This window comes from Dendrobates tinctorius, unplaced genomic scaffold (assembly GCF_039654945.1).
Source record: "Dendrobates tinctorius isolate UK_male_01 unplaced genomic scaffold, ASM3965494v1 ptg000468l, whole genome shotgun sequence".
Lineage (NCBI taxonomy): Eukaryota > Metazoa > Chordata > Amphibia > Anura > Dendrobatidae > Dendrobates > Dendrobates tinctorius.
Genome location: NW_027362130.1, coordinates 1067387 through 1087556, shown reverse-complemented (window position 1 = coordinate 1087556; position 20170 = coordinate 1067387). Strand labels below are relative to the sequence as shown.

Below are 20170 nucleotides of genomic sequence, written 5' to 3'. Positions count from 1 at the left end.
CCCTGACACACATCACCATCAATGAGTAAATGACAAACAAAAAAATTCTAACCTTATCACTCCTAAACTCTTTTTGCATAATAATTTGGAACACAGTTTATACCGCCACCTACAGGAGGCTCGGGATAATCCTGGGATTTACCTCTGTATATCGCTACCTACAGGAGGCTCCAGGTAATATCGGAATCTAGCTATGGTATTTGTCTGTACTGCCACCTAGAGGCAGCAGTGTTACAGATGGGGCCAGGGACAGGCCGCTGGCGCGGTGCATTTTTCTTCTTTCCTTTATTTTCGTTAGCTTATAAAAAGGATGACTTGGTACAAATATATACATTTATACAGCATGGTTTACAAAAGGAAATAGAGAAAATAAGAATTTTTCTTCACTGGGGCGGGAGTGACGGCAAAAAATAAGCCCCCGCATCCACGTTTTGCCTGCAAAATTCGGAGTCAATAAATAAGATTCACCTAGAAATCATGAATATGGAAAAGTCTGGTGAGCGCAGCACGGTGGTGGGCCTGGATATATGCGGAGCCGCGGGCACGGCACGATGGTGGGCCTGGATATATGCGGAGCCGCGGGCACGGCGCGATGGTGGGCCTGGATATATGCGGAGCAGCTGACACGACCGCCATGTTACACGGAGAGGAGGCAGTAAAGGCACAATATGTCCAGGTGAGATACAATGGGCGCCTATGGCTGATGGACAGACAGCTCCATACCTGGAATATGGGGGCAGGACAGGAGAAGATCTGAAGTCGGCAGCAGCCATAGCTATGGCGTCTTACACTAGAACCCTGGTTTCTGGTTAGAAAAATGGATAATTAAAGAACCAGGAAAATATTCTCATATAGAAAAGATGAAAAAATGGGGGGAACTGGCAGCGGAGAACGTACGGTCTCAGGGTGCAACATGTGACCAGACAGGAGAGCTCCGACGACCATGTAGGGACAGTAAATCTGCATAGCATGGCAAGGGCTAAAAGGGAACTGGCCAGAAATTCCAGGGGCGCAGGTTGTAGAACATCCTGTAAAGACCAGTCACAGGGTCACCCCCCCTTCCCTGGTGATGACCACTAGTGGGCGCTCCAAAGCCACCATCTCCACACATCCACCACGGGGAGGACACCGCTCTCTTATCTCAGACAGTAACCTCACTGCAGCCGGTCAGAACGGAAGGAATCCTCCACCAGGGGGTCCGTCAGGGGCGCGTAGGGGTCACTGAGCATATTAAGTCCATCCAGAGTCAGGGGCTCAATGTTAAGATCTTCCTCCAAACCCAGAGAAGAATCCATTTCAAAGCCGGGAACCCCGGCCAATGCGCTGGTGATTTCCTTGGAGAAGCCAGGAGGGGAGTCCACAGCTGGATGGGAGAAGGAAGGAGGTTATAGGGGGCACAGACAGAAGGGGGCACAGTCAGAATGAAGGCACACACCCACCTGTCAGGATGATGTTGGGGATGGGCTCATGGCGTCTGCAGTTGTTCCGTCTCTTCAGGGGCTGTGACGAGTTCTGCATCAGAGCATAGTCTCCAGGTAAACAGCTGCCACCCAGGCGCCCACCCTCCACCATGTTACACTGTTCAAACTGAGCAGAGACACATCAGACCCCACATTGAGCGTCCAGAGCCTTCCGCCATCTACTGTGAGCAGTGCCCTCTACTGTACCTGCTGAGACAGAGCGCTAGTCTGCTGAGTCGAGAGCTGGAAATCAAATTCATCGAAGAGGCTACTGAGAAGAGACTGTGGAGAGAACAGAGTGCTGTCACACAGGGCTGCAACGAGTTCCACTAGGACAAATGATCACAAAGACGACCAGGAACTTACATTACCAAGAGCGTAGTCAGTCAGGGGCGGCTGGAAGAAAGATTCCCCCGAGTTCCGCTGATACGAGTAGGGTTGCATGCTTGACGCAACACCATGATTATTTTTGTGGGAGGTTTGTGGCAAAGGCTTCTGGGAAACCTCCCCCAGCACTTGTTGCCCATGTTGGCTCAGGGATTGGGGGCCTTGTTGTGATGGCTGTTGGGGTGATATAGGCAGCTGTGGTGGGGGATTCTGGGATAAATGCAGAGGCTGCTGGAAATGGTGTAATGATGGATGCCCTTCATGTGAAGAGTCCTGAGACTGGGACAAAGGATACTGGGAGTCATTCATCAACTGCTGGGAACGGTGCAAAGGATTCTGGGCAAGGTGCGTTTGCTGCTGGGCGTCGTGCGTTGGCTGCTGAGAACGATGCAGAGGATACTGGGAGTTGTGCATTGGCTGATGGGAATGGTGTAGAGGATACTGGGAGTCGTGCATTGACTGCTGAGAATGGCGCACAGGATGTTGGGAGTCGTGCACTGTCTGCTGTGAAAGGTGCAGAGGATGCTGGGACTGGTGTATGAGGCCAGGGTGATTATAATGGTAAGGTGGCAGTCTCTGCTCAGTGGGCATGTTGCTGGTATCCAGGGGGACTCCCTACAAAACACACAGAAGGTAAACATGTAAGAGAGGATTGGGGTGGTACTCAGAGAGGAAGGCACATAGAGCAATGATTGTTACCTGAGTGATGGACGTGAGTGTCGGGGACATGGTAGGTGAGAATTGCTTCTGGTGTGGCCTCCTAGAGTCGCCGGCCATTGGCAAAGTGAGAGGGCTGAGAGGGACTCTACGACGTGGGGAGGTGTTCAGTGAAGCAGGAGCCAGAGGAGGAAATGAGGAGGAGGAGGACGAGGACGGAGAGGATGGGGTGCTGTAGGCAGACTGCAGACTGTGACTGCTGGCCGAGGGAGACAAGGACTGATTGCTCAGGGATGAGGGCAGAGACTGGCTGCTGAGCGATGACTGCAGGGATGGATTGCTGTAGGATGTCTGCAGGGAGACGTTGCTGAGGGATGTCTGCAGATTTGGATTACTCAGCGATGACTGCAGGGACTGACGGCTCAGAGGATTCTGCACAGCGGCCGAGAGCGAAAAACCTAAAACCAAGGACATAGCGGTAAGCTAGTATATGAGCTGACAGAGAACAGTCGGTGATGTAAACCTGTGAGGTGACAAAGCAGTGTCAGGGATGTGATGTGTGAGGTCATGGGCAACGTCGGGGGATGTGATGTGTCAGGTGTCGGGATGCAAGCAGTTATGACGGCATGCTAAGAACATGCTGGTAGTCATAGTTTTGAAACACCAGTATACCTGATGGGTCGAACCCAGTGGGGAATGCAGCCCTGCTGATGCCCAGATGGGTCATGGTGCTGGTCAGGTTCCCAGTGCTGCTTCTGCCACTCAGGCTGCTTAATCCCGGCTCGTCTGGGTCTAGGGGAGTGGGGAGGGGTGATGGAAAGTGTAGATTGGTCAGGTCCGGTAAAGAACCCCCCGTATTAAGTACAGAGGCGGCTGCGGGGACGCTGGCAGGCTGATCCACCGAAGGATAAATGCTGAAACATGAAGACAAAGAATGACATGCCCCTATCATAGACGGCGTGGACTGACCCTGGAATCCTCCGCAGGTTTAAACTTACTTAATCCCGGGTACCTCGCAGGATTTTGGGCGAGCAGAGGCAGAGGGCAGCTATGGAGAGGAGAAAAGGGGGCACATTTACACTCATGCTCAGGCATGGCACCCACCTCTGTCGTCACATATCGTTAACACTCACTTTCTTGGTGTCACACGGACTCAGAAGGTACCCACCGTCCGCCTGGGACTCCTGTATCGCTGGGACACTGAATGGGAAGGCTGCAGATACAGAAGAAATAAGCGTGATGCACCCATGTGCGCAGAATCCAAATACGTTACCACCATGCATAGCACCCCCATATCCAACTACTCCCATTAACTCATTTAGCCCCTCCCAGTTGCCTGCATATACAGACAGGAATCCACTTATCTTAAATACTCTGCACTGCAGGAAACAGTGCAATTTTAAAATTGATGCTAAGTCCTGGAACCACAGGCATTTCTCTTCCCTACCACTAGGTAGTGTCACTTACCATTTCTTCGAGAGGTGGAGGAGACCCCTGTTGGGGGTCCGGGGTACGGCTCCTGGGAGGCGGGATTCATCACACTCGTGTGCAGGGCAGAGTCAGAGTTTGTTCTACGAGAGAGGGGAGAGGACAGGGAATGTGTTGGTCAGGACGGGCATGTGATGGGCACAAGGAGGCAGGAGACAGGGCGAAGCTGGCATCTGACTGCAGGGAGCACACACACAGCGCAGTAAAGCAAAGAGGCACCCAAGGAGCAGCGGGGTTTCCAGCACAGAGGGCAGACCACAAAAAGCTTCACCTGTTCAGGGCGTTCGGCAGCCTAAAGAGCTGTCCTGTGTCCGGGGGGCCGCTACCCCAGGCGGGGGTCCTTCATAATAAAAAAGAGGGTTTATTACAGGCACAGATGGGGCAACATGTGAACGCAGCTCTGGTTGTGACTGGAGGACAATTCAAATCCAGTATCCATCTGATTAAACAGCCATTTTGAATAATATCGGATAAGTGAGTGCAGCTCTGGAGTGTACTGGAGGATAAGACCCTATGTAAGAGCAGAATAGTGACTGCAGCTCAGGAGTTGACTGGAGTGTCAGGAAAATACGAGTTCATTCCTAAAATCCTACGTAAGTTTCCAGTGCTCCTGCTGCCCCACCCCCATTTTGTTTGTGCAGTGTAACCCTGAGCTCCACAATGCAGCCACACAGCTGCAAGACTTCTCTCACTTGCTCTCTACACTGTGTAATTCTATCCACTCTCTCCCCCTCCCTTCAGCTGTTGGTCTCCCTTTACTGCTCCTGACCAATTAAATGCGGTTTTGTTTCCAGTCACATGGTCCTTTGTCTATTCCAGGTCGTATTTAATAATACACGATAATCCTAGAGACAGGAAACATTTTCAGAATTGGTATAATTACAGCTACGCACGGAAGTGTTTTGCGACTTCTGGGGCCACCAGAAACCGAGAAAAGGGTTTCTGCCCCCCAGTGACACACAGACATGTCATGTTTGGTCTCAAACGAAAGATAATTTTGTAAGAGAAAGAATATAATACTCCTGTCGTCGCTCTGTGAGCTTCCCAGCCAGAGACATGGCAAGTAGAAGTTTTTAATAACTTTCCAAAAGGGATGTACATTCTCCAACTCAGCCCCCCCAAGTGAGGTCAGCAAGAGAAAAGCATAAAGCTCAGGCGCTGAGTTGGGGAGGTATCAGATGCCAGGAGAGCTAAGACGCTGTGCTGAAGGACCATTCTCCCTTGGGAAGGTGCGCTTCCCCTTTATCAACATGTCATATCTGTGACAGAGATAGAGGAAGTCTCTTATATTTTAATCTCTTATTTGTAACTGTTGTAAATACTTGTATTTTGTCGTCTTTTGTATTTTTGTTAACACTGCCTATATTTTTTGGAGTAAACTTAAAAATTGACTAGCTTTGCTTTCCTTGCTCTATGAACGAACAGACACGTACTCCGCGCCAAACTACGCTTCCTGTGGGTTGGTTCCTGACCCAATATAAGCTTTAGTAGCAAATGGTGGCAGCATAGCGTCCCTGGTGGTATTGGGAAACTCTGGCAGTGACGGATCGGACGTTTCTGAGTGTATTTCCAGTCTGAGATTGGTGATATACATAACGCCCTCACTGCAGTGCCCAATAGCCAGTACGCGACAAGGCAGCCTTTCCGGTGACTAATTATTATTACAGTTCTCTGAATGACCTGAGGGTAACGGGGGAGCCAGATAGCTGCAAGTTCCTAACCGGAACTGGAAAGTGGAAACACCAGTTGTGGGGATTTATATATCACCTGACCGTATATATAATATATAAATTCCTGACAATTGGGGGACACACTTCCTCCCCCAAATCCCTGACATATTGGTGGCCACGGTGGGATAATAGAGCATTAGTGATCTGGTTTGAGCAATCATTTCTCTCACTAAAAATTTGCACAGTTCTTGAGAGGACCCTGTGCAAAAAGTTTTGGAGATCGAACTCAGTGTTTATTAGCTCTGAGACGATACTGTGTGTGTAGCCCTACCATTCTCTTGGTTTTTCTGTCCTATATTTTATTTGGCATTATGGCTGCGAGGGGAGAGCCCTTGTACACCCAGCAGAAAAAAAACCCTCTTGCTGGAATATGTACATACAAAGGCATTGACACCCAGGGCAAAATCAAAGGCCAAATGGTCACGGAACTGGTGCAACTCAAAGAAGATCAAGACTGTGCCCAGAGCCCAACGGAGACAGAGGTCAGCTAAGGTATGGACGTTACTGAACCAGAGGTTTAACGATGCAGGCCGGCCCTACTTGCAAATAGGGTAGCATGGACCACTATCTGCAAATGGCTCTACAACACTGCCCAGCAGGCGAACAGGAGAGACGTCTGCAGCTGATCCAGCAATAACAGGAGAGAGCCAAGCGAGAGGCCAAAGCCCAGCGAGAGAGAGAGACGAGCAATAGGCCCAGGCAGAGCGGGAGTACAAGCTGCAGTTAGCCCGAATCCAAGGGCGGAGGTCTCCCCAGCCCAGAGGTGAGTCCAGCAACGCACATTTCCTTAAACCCCGGCCTGAGCACTTTTCTGCTATGGAAAAGGATGGGGACTTGGACATTCTTCGGATCTGAAAAAGCCTGCAGACAGTACCAGCTGCCTGCTACCCAATGGAGGCATTTGCTTCTCTCTCTCTCAAGACCAAGACGGAGACTAGGAGGCCATCAAGCAGGCCCTGATAAAGTACCAACTGACTCCTGAGGTCTACCGTAAAAAGTTTCGGAACCTCCAACGTGGCCCACAAGACAGCTACAGTGATGTGGTGCATGGACTCAGTCCTTGGATACACTGGTCAGAGTGGGTTCTGTCAGTGATCACCTTTGGGCAGCTGCGGGACCTGATGATAAAAGACTAGTTCATGCGTCTTTGTCCAGCTGAGGTGCGACAGTTCGTGATGGACCGGGAGCAAAAAGATACAGACAATGCAGCGCAGATCGCCGACACCAACGAAGCCAACTGTAAACCAGATGTGCAGAAGCTGGTGAACGCCAGCTGGAAAGGGGGTAAGCGATCAACCAACCCAAGTACCCCTACCGGCCAACCCAACGGAGGCCTTGTCCCTTTTGCCAACACCAGGCCTACATCCTATCACCGCAAGTGTTATTTCTGCAGTTGGACTGGTCACCTTAGCGCTACATGTCTGGAGAAGCAGAAGAAAAGCCCCCCCCAGCCAGGGCCTAATGCAGCAGTTCTTTTTGTGGGTGGGGCGGGTGAGAGGGCCTTGAAAACTTGCAGAACGTCACCGTGGGGAACAAGGTCGCTATAGGCCTCAAGGACACCAGGGCCGAACAAACCCTCTTCCAACCCGAACTGATGGCTCCTGGAGAGATTATTCTGGGGAAAACCCTGACTGACTGTCACCAGGATTGGGGGTGTCCACTGTACCTTGCTGATGGCCCGGGTTTTTATAGATTGGGGTGTTGGGAATGTGGTGAACGAAGTGGGTTTGTCCAAAAACACGTTTTGTTGGGAACGGATTTTGGGAGAATGGTTGAGTATTATGTCACTGACACCCAACAGTGATAAATATAATGTTATACACATGAGAAGAAGGAATCAAGATCACCATTACACATAGAACGGGAAAAAAATGGGTAAATCTGTCATGGATAAAGACTTGGGGATCCTAGTTATAAACTTACCTGGAGCAGCCAGTGCCAGGCAGCAGCTGCCAAGGCAAACAGGATCATGGGGAACATTAAAAGAGGTCTGGATATACAGTGGGGAAAAAAAGTATTTAGTCAGTCAGCAATAGTGCAAGTTCCACCACTTAAAAAGATGAGAGGCGTCTGTAATTTACATCATAGGTAGACCTCAACTATGGGAGACAAACTGAGAAAAAAAAATATCCAGAAAATCACATTGTCTGTTTTTTTTTCATTTTATTTGCATATTATGGTGGAAAATAAGTATTTCGTCAGAAACAAAATTTCATCTCAATACTTTGTGATATATCCTTTGTTGGCAATGACAGAGGTCAAACGTTTTCTGTAAGTCTTCACAAGGTTGCCACACACTGTTGTTGGTATGTTGGCCCATTCCTCCATGCAGATCTCCTCTAGAGCAGTGATGTTTTTGGTTTTTCGCTTGGCAACACGGACTTTCAACTCCCTCCAAAGGTTTTCTATAGGGTTGAGATCTGGAGACTGGCTAGGCCACTCCAGGACCTTGAAATGCTTCTTACGAAGCCACTCCTTCATTGCCCTGGCGGTGTGCTTTGCATCATTGTCATGTTGAAAGACCCAGCCACGTTTCATCTTCAATGCCCTTGCTGATGGAAGGAGGTTTGCACTCAAAATCTCACGATACATGGCCCCATTCATTCTTTCATGTACCCGGATCAGTCGTCCTGGCCCCTTTGCAGAGAAACAGCCCCAAAGCATGATGTTTCCACCACCATGCTTTACAGTAGGTATGGTGTTTGATGGATGCAACTCAGTATTCTTTTTCCTCCAAACACGACAAGTTGTGTTTCTACCAAACAGTTCCAGTTTGGTTTCATCAGACCATAGGACATTCTCCCAAAACTCCTCTGGATCATCCAAATGCTCTCTAGCAAACTTCAGACGGGCCCGGACATGTACAGGCTTAAGCAGTGGGACACGTCTGGCACTGCAGGATCTGAGTCCATGGTGGCGTAGTGTGTTACTTATGGTAGGCCTTGTTACATTGGTCCCAGCTCTCTGCAGTTCATTCACTAGGTCCCCCCGCGTGGTTCTGGGATTTTTGCTCACCGTTCTTGTGATCATTCTGACCCCACGGGGTGGGATTTTGCGTGGAGCACCAGATCGAGGGAGATTATCAGTGGTCTTGTATGTCTTCCATTTTCTAATTATTGCTCCCACAGTTGATTTCTTCACTCCAAGCTGGTTGGCTATTGCAGATTCAGTCTTCCCAGCCTGGTGCAGGGCTACAATTTTGTTTCTGGTGTCCTTTGACAGCTCTTTGGTCTTCACCATAGTGGAGTTTGGAGTCAGACTGTTTGAGGGTGTGCACAGGTGTCTTTTTATACTGATAACAAGTTTAAACAGGTGCCATTACTACAGGTAATGAGGGGAGGAAAGAGGAGACTCTTAAAGAAGTTACAGGTCTGTGAGAGCCAGAAATCTTGATTGCTTGTTTCTGACCAAATACTTATTTTCCACCATAATATGCAAATAAAATGAAAAAAAAACAGACAATGTGATTTTCTGGATTTTTTTTTCTCAGTTTGTCTCCCATAGTTGAGGTCTACCTATGATGTAAATTACAGACGCCTCTCATCTTTTTAAGTGGTGGAACTTGCACTATTGCTGACTGACTAAATACTTTTTTTCCCCACTGTACATGATGAGAGCATTATACTGCCCCTGTACAAATCCCTGGTTAGACCGTACATGGAGAACGGTGTACAGTTTTGGGCACCAGTGCTCAGGAAGAATATAATGGAGTTAGAGCGAGTATAAAGGAGTTAGAGTGAGTATAATGGAGGGCAACAAAATTAATAAAGGGGATGGGGGAACTTCAATACCCAGAGAGATTAACAAAATTAGGATTATTTAGTCTAGAAAAAAGGCAACTGAGGGGAGATCTAATAACCATGTATAGGTATATAAGGGGACAATACAAATACCGTATATCTGCGAGGATCTGTTTATACCAAGAAAGGTGACAGTCACATTCTCTGCGTCTGGAGGAGAGAAGGTTTTTCCACCAACAGAGAAGAGGATTCTTTACTGTTACGGCAGTGACAATCTGGAATTCATTGCGTGAGGAAATGGTGATGGTGAACTCAGTCAAGGGCATCAAGAGAGGCCTTGATGTCTTCCTGGAGCGCAACAATATTGTATCTTACAGTTATTAGGTTCTTTAGAAGGACATAGATCTGTGGATTTATTCTGATGGAATATAGGCTGACCTGGATGGACAAATGACTTTTCAGCCTTGCTTACTATGTTACCCCTCCATGATCGGATATTGAGGGTAATGTTACAGCTAATGATGTGAACGCGCATGCTTTACCTGATAATAATGATGTATCTGAAGGTACAGGAGTTCTCAGCCACCTCACACTGCGGGGTGATTTGGCTGAGGAACCCCTAACAGGAGCATGAGACAGTCCTAACGGGAATGGGGAGAAACACAGGAACCATGAAGAAGGTGACGCCGTGCAACTGACTAGTGCCACACAGTAAGGGGTCCTGGCCGAAGGTAACTGCCCCATATATAGCACTGCTCCTGAGGTAATGGGGAGGATGAGGAGGTAGTACTCATGGCCGAACAGGCTGATGGGACTGTGGTAATCCCCAGGGAGACAGCCTACATGGCCGCTGTCACCCGCAGGCAGAGTGCAGTTATGCAGTTAACGTCCTGCCTTCTGGACCCTCCTTAAGTCAGAGGAATGACTGAACCAGGGACAGACCCAGAGTATGTCATAGAGGGTCCTTAACGTCACTTTTGGCTGCCTCCAGCCAGGAGTTCCAGGCTGCTCTGCACTCAGATGCGAGCCTGGAGACCTTGAGAAACCTCACTGAGAAGCTCATCTACGATACTTATAAGGAGAGGGTATTCTGGGAACAAAGGAAGTTGTACTGGGAGACGGCTCCCGGAAAATCCCAACAGGAGTGTGTAGTGAAATATATGTGTGTGTGACCAGCAGTAATTAACATGTCCTTAGACTGAAGCTCTTCACAAAGTTCCTAACATATGTTATCCTGAGAAAGGCAGTCTCCTTTCTCCAGTCTTTCCAGTGGGCCTTGCTGAGAACACAAAAAGTGGAAACATTTCACACCTTGAGACTCTTTTGAAGAGAGGTACCTATTACAGCCTGACACTATCTATGAGAAAGATCACACAAATACTGTTCAGAGGAAAATAATGTATTCATGGGTAAATAGCCATGATCCAGTCACAAACCAAGAATTACAATATTAACATGAGAGGATGGTCTAGAAATCTGATCTCCAGAGTAAATCTATAAATTAGGCCTTTAAACATAGAAACCTGTTCACAGTGAGGACAGCCAAGCTGATGTGTTCCATTTCATATTTCTCCCTCCCACAGGGACAGAATACCAGAATGCAAAGTTTGATATTTCTATAAGTTTTCTCCCTTTTATTTTATCACTGTTTTTGCATATTTGCATGTTACTTTTTATTTCCATTTTTATATCCTTTTTTTTGTACCTTTTCTAACTAATATATAAAGCTCAAGTGTGTGTATGTATGTATATGTCCGGGATTGGCATCCACACCGTCGCAGCTACAGCCACAAAATTCGGCACTGTCACACGTCTGGATCCCGAGAGTGTCCTAGGCTATGTTGTGAGGCGAAATTTTAACCCCACGCGTTCCAATTCACCAAACAATTTTGCCCCTATCTACATAGTGGGGAAAAAGTGTGTATCAAGCCCCGCCCATCATTATGATGTCATAATGGTTGCCATGGCGACGCTGGTGTCATCATAGGTTGCAAGCCCCGCCGCTCATTATGATGTCATAATGGTTGACTATGGGATGGAGGATGTGTGATGGGTATATGGGCACTGGACTATGGGATGGAGGATATGTATGACGGGTATATGGGCATGGGACTATGAGCACTCGACTATGGGATGGCGAATATGTATGATGGGTATATGGGCATGGGACGGAGGATGTGTGATGGGTATATGGGCACTCGACTATGGGATGGAGGATATGTATGATGGGTATAAGGGCACGGGCCTATGGGATCGTGGATATGTATGATGGGTATATGGGAACGGGACTATGGGATGGAGGATAATTATAATTTGTTATAACTAACCACAGGCCCCTGGATCCAAGATGGCGACGGGGACCTTCTGGGGCCTGTAGGGAGCTGACTTCCTCACTGCCTGCAAAGCGCAGGCATGAGGAAGTCTGCAGCAGTGCCTGTGACAGATCTCTCATCTGTCACAGTGATCTGTGATGTGACAGATCAGCGATATGTCACAGGACAGTGATGTCCCACCTGTAACAATGTAATAAAGTTAAAAAAAAAAAATTAAAAAAAAAAAAAAAAGTGTAAATATAATTAAAAAAAAAAGCTAAATAAATTAGTAAAAAAAAAAAAAAAATATATATATATTTCCCAATAAATTCATTTTTTGAAAATAAAAAAAAAAAAAAAAAAAAAGTACACATATTTGGTATCGCCGCGTCCGTAACGACCCGCCCTATAAAACTGTCCCATTAGTTAACCCCTTTAGCGAACCCCTTAAAAAATAAAAAGCGAAGCAAAAAATAATGATTTATTATCATACCACCGAACAAGAAGTGCAATAACGCGCGATTAAAAAGACGCATATAAATATCCATGGTACCGCTGAAAACGTCAGATTGTCCCGCAAAAAACGAGCCACCATACAGCGTCATCCGCAAAAAGATAAAAAAGTTATAGCTCGCAGAATAAAGCGATGCAAAAATAATTATTTTTTATATAAAAGAGTTTTCATTGCATAAAACCGCCAAAACATAAAAAAACGACCTAAATGAGGTATCGCTGTAACCGTACTGACCCGAAGAATAAAACAGCTTTATCAATTTTACCGCACGCGGAACGGTGTAAACGCACCCCCCCAAAAGAAATTCATGAAACGCTGGTTTTTGTTCATTCTGCGTCCCAAAAAATCGGAATAAAAAGCGATCAAAAAATGTCACGTGCCCGAAAATGGTACCAATAAAAACGTCAACTCGTCCCGCAAAGAATAAGACCTCACATGACTCGGTGGGTCAAAATACGGAAAAATTATAGCTCTCAAAATGTGGTGATGCAAAAACTATTTTTTACAATAAAAAGCGTCTTTTAGCGTGTGACAGCTGCCAAACATAAAAACTGCCATAAATAGAAAATCAAACCCCCCGTTATCACCCCCTTAGTTAGGGAAAAATAATAAAATTAAAAAAAAAAAATGTATTTATTTCCATTTTCCCTTTAGTGTTAGGGCTGAGATTAGGGTTAGGGGTGTGTTGGGGGTTAGGGTTAGAGTTAGAATTGGGGGTTTCCACTGTTTGGGCACATCAGGGGCTCTCCAAATGCAACATGGTGTCTGATCTCAATTCCAGCCAATTCTGCGTTGAAAAAGTGAAATGGTGCTCCTTTCCTTCCAAGCTCTGCCATGCGCCCAAACAGTGTTTTACCCCCACATATAGGGTATCAGCATACTCAGGACAAATTGCAAAACAACTTTTGGGGTCCAATTTCTCCTGTTACCCTTAGGAAAATAACAAATTGGGGGCAAAAATATCATTTTTGTGGAAAATAGAATTAGACTTACCGGTAATTCGGTTTCTAGAAACCTTCCACGACAGCATAGGAGGAGGTCGTCTCCACGCCCTAATGGAGGACAGGAAGCACGAGAGATTAAAAGGTCCCTCCCTCTCACCAGTGACTTACAACTGATTACCATAGCACCGGTTTCCTTTAAGAGTCTCAGAATTTGTCCAAGAATGCAGGGAGGGAAATAGTGGTGTCGTGGAAGGTTTCTAGAAACCGAATTACCGGTAAGTCTAATTCTATTTCCTCTAGCAACCTTCCACGACAGCATAGGAGGCATAACAACCTATACTCCACTAGGGGGGGGGGGGGGGGGGGGACAATGGCCTAAAGAACTTTTTGGCCGAAGACTAGATCTCGGTTGGATACAAGGTCTGATCTATAATGTCTAGTAAATATATGTAAGGAGGACCAAGTTGCGGCCCTACAAATCTGTTCTGAAGATGCGCCTGCCCTCTCAGCCCATGACGTAGAGGTAGATCGTGTTGAATGCGCCTTGATTCCAGCAGGAGGAGTGATGTTTTGCGTCTGGTAAGCTTCAGAGATAGCCTTTCTAATCCAATTGGCAATGGTGTTTTTCGCCACCTTCTTCCCTTTGTTTGGGCCAGAGGTATGGATAAATAGGTTGTGGTCGACTCTATAGGGTTTGGTACACTCCAGGTAGTGGAGAACTATGTGTCTTACATCCAGTGTATGAAACACCTCTTCTTTGGGGTTTGCTGGGTTTTGACAAAATGACGGGAGGACTATATTCTGTGACCTATGGAAGTCGGACACTACCTTCGGCAGAAAAGATGGGTCAAGAGAGAGAACTATGGAATCATCTCTAATAGTTAGGTAGGGTTCCCTAACTGAGAGCGCCTGGAGCTCTCCTACTCGTCTTGCTGAAGTTATTGCTACCAGGAAGGCGACTTTACAGGCGAGAAGCTGAGACGTGCAGGATGACAAGGGCTCAAAGGGAGATTGAGTGAGTCCCTTAAGCACCACATTCAAGTCCCATGTTGGGACCGCTATAAGCTTCTTTGGATGAAGTCTAGTGGCCGATGTCATGAATCTTCTTATCCACCTGTGGTTGGCCAGGTCACAGTCGAACATAGCACCTAATGCTGACACTTGAACTTTCATAGTGGTAGGTTTTAGACCTAGCTCTAGCCCCTTCTGCAAGAAATCCAGGATACGAGAAATGTTAGGTTTCTCTGGGTCAGGCAAGTCTGGTAGATACCATGAAGAGAACCTCTTCTATATCTTATTATATATGGCGATAGTGACCGGTTTTCGGGATTTCTGTAGGGTCTTTATTACCGCCTCTGATAAGCCCCTGGCCCTCAGGATCTGGGCTTCAGTAGCCAGGCCGCCAACCTCATTCCCCGGAGGTTTGGGTGATGTAGGGGGCCCTGCGAGAGAAGGTAGTCTTCCATGGGTAGGATTAATGGTCCGTCTACCACCATCTCCGTGATCAGAGAGTACCAGCTCCTCTTTGGCCATAACGGAGCTACTAGGATGGTTGGGGTATGATCGTCCCGAATCTTCTTCAGGGTTACGGCAAGGATTGGGACTGGTGGAAAGGCGTAAGCTAGATGGCACCTCCACCTGTGGGCGAAGGCATCCACTCCCAGGGACCTGTCCCTGGGGTTCAGTGAAAAGTATTTTCCCACTTGAGCATTTTCTCCTGAGGCTAACAGGTCCACCTCCGGGAGGCCCCACCTGTCGACCAGTTTCTGGAAAATTATTTTGTTCAGGGTCCACTCGCCAGGCTGGATGCTTTTTCTGCTTAAGAAATCTGCCTGAAGATTGGCGGTACCCTTCAGGTGAATTGCCGTCAAAGAGTGAAGGTGCTTTTCGGCCCAGGAAAATATTCGGTTTGAGAGGCCCTCCAGGCTGCTGGATCTCGTACCACCCTGGTGCCCGAGATGGGCCACCGTCGTTATATTGTCTGAGTTGACTCTGATGTGCTGGCCCCGGACCAGGTGTCTTGCCGTCAGTAGAGCTTCTTCCACTGCCTTCAGTTCTCTGAAGTTTGAGGATCTTGCGCTCACTTTCTGGCTCCATAACCCCTGTAATGGGTGACGAGACACTACAGCTCCCCAGCCTTTTTATGCTGGCATCTGTTGTTACCGTGACTAAAGGCGTCTGAGACCAGTTGATTCCTCTGCACAGGATCTTGTGGTCCATCCACCATGCCAGCGAGGCTCTCACTACCCCCCGGGGTTTGGACCTTTTTGTTCAGACAGGTGTGATCCCGATACCAGTTTCTTAAAATATGGGACTGGAGCACTCTGGAGTGGACCTGTGCCCAAGGTACTGACTGGATACAGGAGGTCACAGTTTCTAGTATGGACATAGCTGACCTGAGGGTCGGGGACCTCTGTTCCCTGAACTCTGAGATACTTGATATTATGGATCTCTGGTGCTCCTTTGGGAGGAAGGACATTTGATTTTTTGAATCCAGTAGGATTCCTAAGAATTTCACCTCCTGAGAGGGTTGGATCTGAGATTTCTTTATGTTCGGGATCCATCCTAACGACTGGAGGATGCTCAGGGTCTGAGTCACCTGTAGTTCCAGAGTGCGGTAGGAGGCTCCTATTATTAGTAGGTCGTCGAGGTAGGGTACAATACATATGCCCTGACTACGGATGTGGGACACAGCCTCCGTCATGATCCTGGAGAATACTCGAGGAGCAGATGATATCCCAAATGGAAGTACGTTGTATTGAAAAGTGTTTTTTTTCTGGACCCTGGTGGACCGCGAACCTCAGATACTTTGTGGGAAGGATAGATGGGGATGTGGAAATAGGCATCCTTCAGATCTATAGTTGCCATAAAGTAAGACTGCCCTATCAGAGGAATGGCGGTCTTTACCGACTCCATTTTGAATTTGTGGTATGCAATGTGTCGGTTGAGGCCCTTTAGGTTTGTTATTATTCTCGACTCTCCTGTGGGCTTTCTTACTAGGAACAGTCTGGAATAATGCCCTCTTCCTTGCTCCTTCACAGGGACTCGAGAGATGGCATTTGACTGTAGCAACTGCAGAATCTAGAGCTGGGGTCTCCCAAGATGGTAGGGAGGTGACTCTTATACCCCACGGGGGATAGGATTCGAGTTCTAGCAGTAGGCCCTCTCTGATCACACTGAGGACCCAGGGGCTGTTGGAAATCAACCGCCAAGCAGGAAAGAAACTCGAAAGCCTTCCCCCCACCGGGATCGAGTCATTGTTTTTCTTGGGATTGCTGTTGCTGCTGCTGGGGGACCAGGATGTTCCTGCCTCTCCCTTTAGCGTAGCTCCATCTTCCCGTCTTTCCCTTCCCTCGTGGTTGGGATGACTGATTCTGGAGGCCACGAAAAAGACGTTTCCTTGTGGTTCTCTGCTCTGGAAGCACCTTCCTTTTGTCAGTGGCTTTTTCCAGAATTTCTTCTAAGGCAGGGCCGAAGACATGTTCACCTTTAAAGGGTAAAGAGCATAGCTTGACCTTGGATGTAATGTCACCGCTCCACGTCTTCAGCCAGAGGGCTCGCCTGGCAGAGTTTGATTGTACCATGGCTCTGGCAGAAGTACGGATCATCTCCATTGATGCGTCTGCCAGGAAGCCCGTAGCTCTCTGCAAGATAGGGAGTGAGTTAAGGAGGTTACTCCTTGAGGTACCCTGTGAAATACGGTTCTCTAGCTCCTCAATCCATTGAAAGAGGGACCTAGAGACACAAGTGGACGCAACTCCTGATTTTAAGGTGGCCGCGGAGGATTCCCATGTTTTCCTCAGGAGGCTTTCAGCTTTACGGTCCATCGGATCTCTAAGCTGAGACACATCATCAAACGGTAACACCGTTTTCTTTACCACCCTTGCCACCTGGACATCGATTTTCGGGATGTCCCATTTAAAGTCCTCTCCTTCCAGAGGAAATCTATGGCGGAGCTCTGAAGGGGCTGAGTAGCGTTTTTCAGGGTATTCCCATTCCTGGGAGATCATGTCCACTATGCTTTTATGAACTAGAAAGCCTGCTCGCTTAGGTCCTTCATATCCCCCAAACATGCGATCCTGTGCTGTTTGCGTGACAGGTTCATCTTGTAGGCCCATAGTGGCGCGTACTGCGCCAATCAACTCCTCCACGTATTCTGTGGAAAGGAGATACCTTCTAACGTCAGGTGCCCTAGAGGTCCCCGGTTGCTCCCAGTTTTCGGAGCTCCAGTTGAATGATCTCTCCAACTCAGATTCTGAATCCTCCACCTGAATCCTCCGTTTTTTTGAAGGTGGTGAGCCCATAATCGGAGGGGGTGGAGGTGGGGACAGGGCGGCTAAGGAGGTCTGAACCTGACGGGTGACCAAGCTGCGGATCTCATCAATTAATGATGGGTGCTCGGCCCTGAACACTTTATCAGTGCATGCCTGACATAACTTTTTCTCCCAATTAGAGGGAAGTTTGGTACTGCATATGGCACATTTGGCCGTTTTGCTGGACGTATTGGTACTTTTATGGGCAGACTTTTCTCCCTATAAGAAAGGGGGGGAGAAGTATTTTAAGGACCTTTATCCCGGATCGCACCCTTAGGACCCCCCCAGGTAACACTCACTGTGGCTGGGGCAGCGCTGGGCTCTGCAGATGCAGGGCAGGAAGCGTCCATGACAGCAGGGGATTTGCCTTACCTGTCGGCGTCTTCCGGCGGGTTAATGAAGGGTTAACTCCGCCCTCAGCGCATTAGATTGATTCCCCCTCCTCCTCCCTGGGTCCTGGAGCAGGCACAGCAGGTGCTGGCGAGCTCCGCACACTGGCAGCAAGATGGGGGCCGCCATGACAGCGTGCCCTCCACGTACCCCGGAAGTGACCCGCGCGCGACGTCACTTCCGGGTTGCACAGCACGCAGGGGAGGAGGAGACGCCGGAGAGCTGCAGGAGGCCTCCGTTGGGGATCACTGGCCCGCTTTACTCCCCAAAGGGGAGCGCAGGAGGGCCAAGAAACGGTCCCGAATGCAGGAGCAGAACGGAGGAGGGAAGGCTGCGCCACCAACCACCACTGCCCGGCTTTTTGGATCTCCAGGTACGCTGCAGCAGCCGGCCACACAGCATATACCAGACCTCTCCATGCCCCATGGGGGACAGGAAAGACACTGGTGAGAGGGAGGAGGGAGGGACCTTTTAACCTCTCGTGCTTCCTGTCCCCCATTAGGGCGTGGAGACGACCTCCTCCTATGCTGTCGTGGAAGGTTGCTAGAGAAAAAAAAGATTTTTTTATTTTCACGCCCAGGCATTATAAACTTCTGTGAGGCACTTCGGGGATCAAAGTGCTCACCACACATCTAGATAAGTTCCTTAGGGGGTCTAGTTTCCAAAATGGGGTCACTTGTGGGGAGTTTCCACTGTTTAGGTACATCAGGGGCTCTCCAAAAGCAACATGACACCTGCAGACCATTCCATCAAAGTCTGCATTCCAAAACGTCACTACTTCCCTTCCGAGCCCCGACGTGTGCCCATACAGTAGTTTTCTCCCACATATGAGGTATCAGCGTACTTAGGACAAATTGGACAACAACTTTTGGGGTCCAATTTCTCCTTGTACCCTTGGGAAAATAAAAAAAAATTGGTGACTAAAAGATCATGTTTGTGGAAAAAATACGATTTTTTTTATTTTCACGCCCGGGCGTTATAAACTTCTGTGAAGCACTGGGGGGCTCAAAGTACTCACCACACATCTAGATAAGTTCCTTGGGGGGGGGGTCTAGTTTCCAAAATGGTGTCATTTGTGGGGTGTTTCTACTGTTTTGGTACATCAGGGGCTTTCCAAACGAGACATGGTGTCCGATCTCAATTCCAGCCAAAAACGTCAAATGGCGCTGCTTCCCTTCCGAGCTCTGCCATGCGCCCAAATAGTGGTTTACCCCCACATGTGGGGTATCAGTGCACTCAGGACAAATTGCACAATATATTTTAGGGTCCTGTTACCCTTGGAAAATAAAAGAATTGGGGGTGAAAAGATCATTTTTGTGGAAAAAATTTGATTTTTTTAATTGTACCGCTGTACGTTATAAACTTCTGTGAAGCCCTTGTGTGTTCAAAATTCTCACCACATATCTCGATAAGTTCCTTGGGGGGGGGTCTAGTTTCCAAAATGGGGTCACTTGTGGGGGGTTTCCACTGTTTAGGTACATCATGGGCTTTCCAAACGCGACATGGCGTCCGATCTGAATTCCAGCCAATTTTGCATTGAAAAAGTCAAACGGCGCTCCTTCCCTTCTGAGCTCTGCCATGCGCCGAAACAGTGGTTCCCCCCACATATCAGGTATCAGCGCACTCAGGACAAATTGCACAATAAAATTTGCAGTCCAATTTCTCCTGTTATCCTTGGTAAAATAAAAAAAAATTGAACCTGAAGTATTTTTTTTTTGTGAAAAAAAGTTAAATGTTCCTTTTTTTTTTTTTTTAAATATTCCAAAAATTCCTGTGACGCACCTAAAGGGTTAATAAACTTCTTGAATGTGGTTTTGAGCACCTTAAGTTTTTAGAATGGTGTCACTTTTGGGTATTTTCTATCATATAGACCCCTCAAAGTGGCTTCAAATGTGATGTGGTCCGTAAAAATAAAATGGTGTTGCAAAAATGAGAAATCGCTGGTCAAATTTTAGCCCTTATAACTTCCTAACAAAAAAAAAAATTTTGGTTCCAAAATTGTGCTGATGTAAAGTAAACATGTGGGAAATGTTATTTATTAAGTTTTTTGTGTGCCGTATCTCTGTGATTTAAGGGCATAAAAATTCAAATTTGGAAAATTGCGAAATTTTAAAAATTTTCGCCAAATTTCCGTTTTTTTCACAAATAAACGCAAGTTATTTGAATGAAATTTTACCACTAACATGAAGTACAATATGTCACGAGAAAACAATGTCAGAATCGCTAGGATCCATG

The 20170-nt window shown here is 47.6% G+C and overlaps 1 protein-coding gene across 5 annotated transcripts in view; it reads right to left on the bottom strand.

The window, feature by feature from the left end:
• Positions 1-261: 261 nt before the first annotated feature.
• The window catches only part of CRTC2 (CREB regulated transcription coactivator 2), a 37226-nt gene continuing 17317 nt past the window's right edge, over positions 262-20170 (bottom strand). For 3 of the 5 annotated variants that reach the window (XM_073564645.1, XM_073564641.1, XM_073564642.1), the window contains exons 6-15: positions 4264-4332; positions 3972-4075; positions 3638-3717; positions 3503-3552; positions 3177-3418; positions 2547-2962; positions 1827-2462; positions 1668-1742; positions 1440-1587; positions 262-1363 (exon numbers count right to left, since the gene is read on the bottom strand). In XM_073564645.1, the coding sequence (XP_073420746.1) occupies positions 1155-1363; positions 1440-1587; positions 1668-1742; positions 1827-2462; positions 2547-2962; positions 3177-3418; positions 3503-3552; positions 3638-3717; positions 3972-4075; positions 4264-4332 (2029 nt within the window). In that variant the 3' untranslated portion in view covers positions 262-1154. The remainder of the gene's footprint in view (positions 1364-1439; positions 1588-1667; positions 1743-1826; positions 2463-2546; positions 2963-3176; positions 3419-3502; positions 3553-3637; positions 3718-3971; positions 4076-4263; positions 4333-20170) is intronic. The other 2 variants (XM_073564644.1, XM_073564643.1) reach the window with 2 other exon arrangements.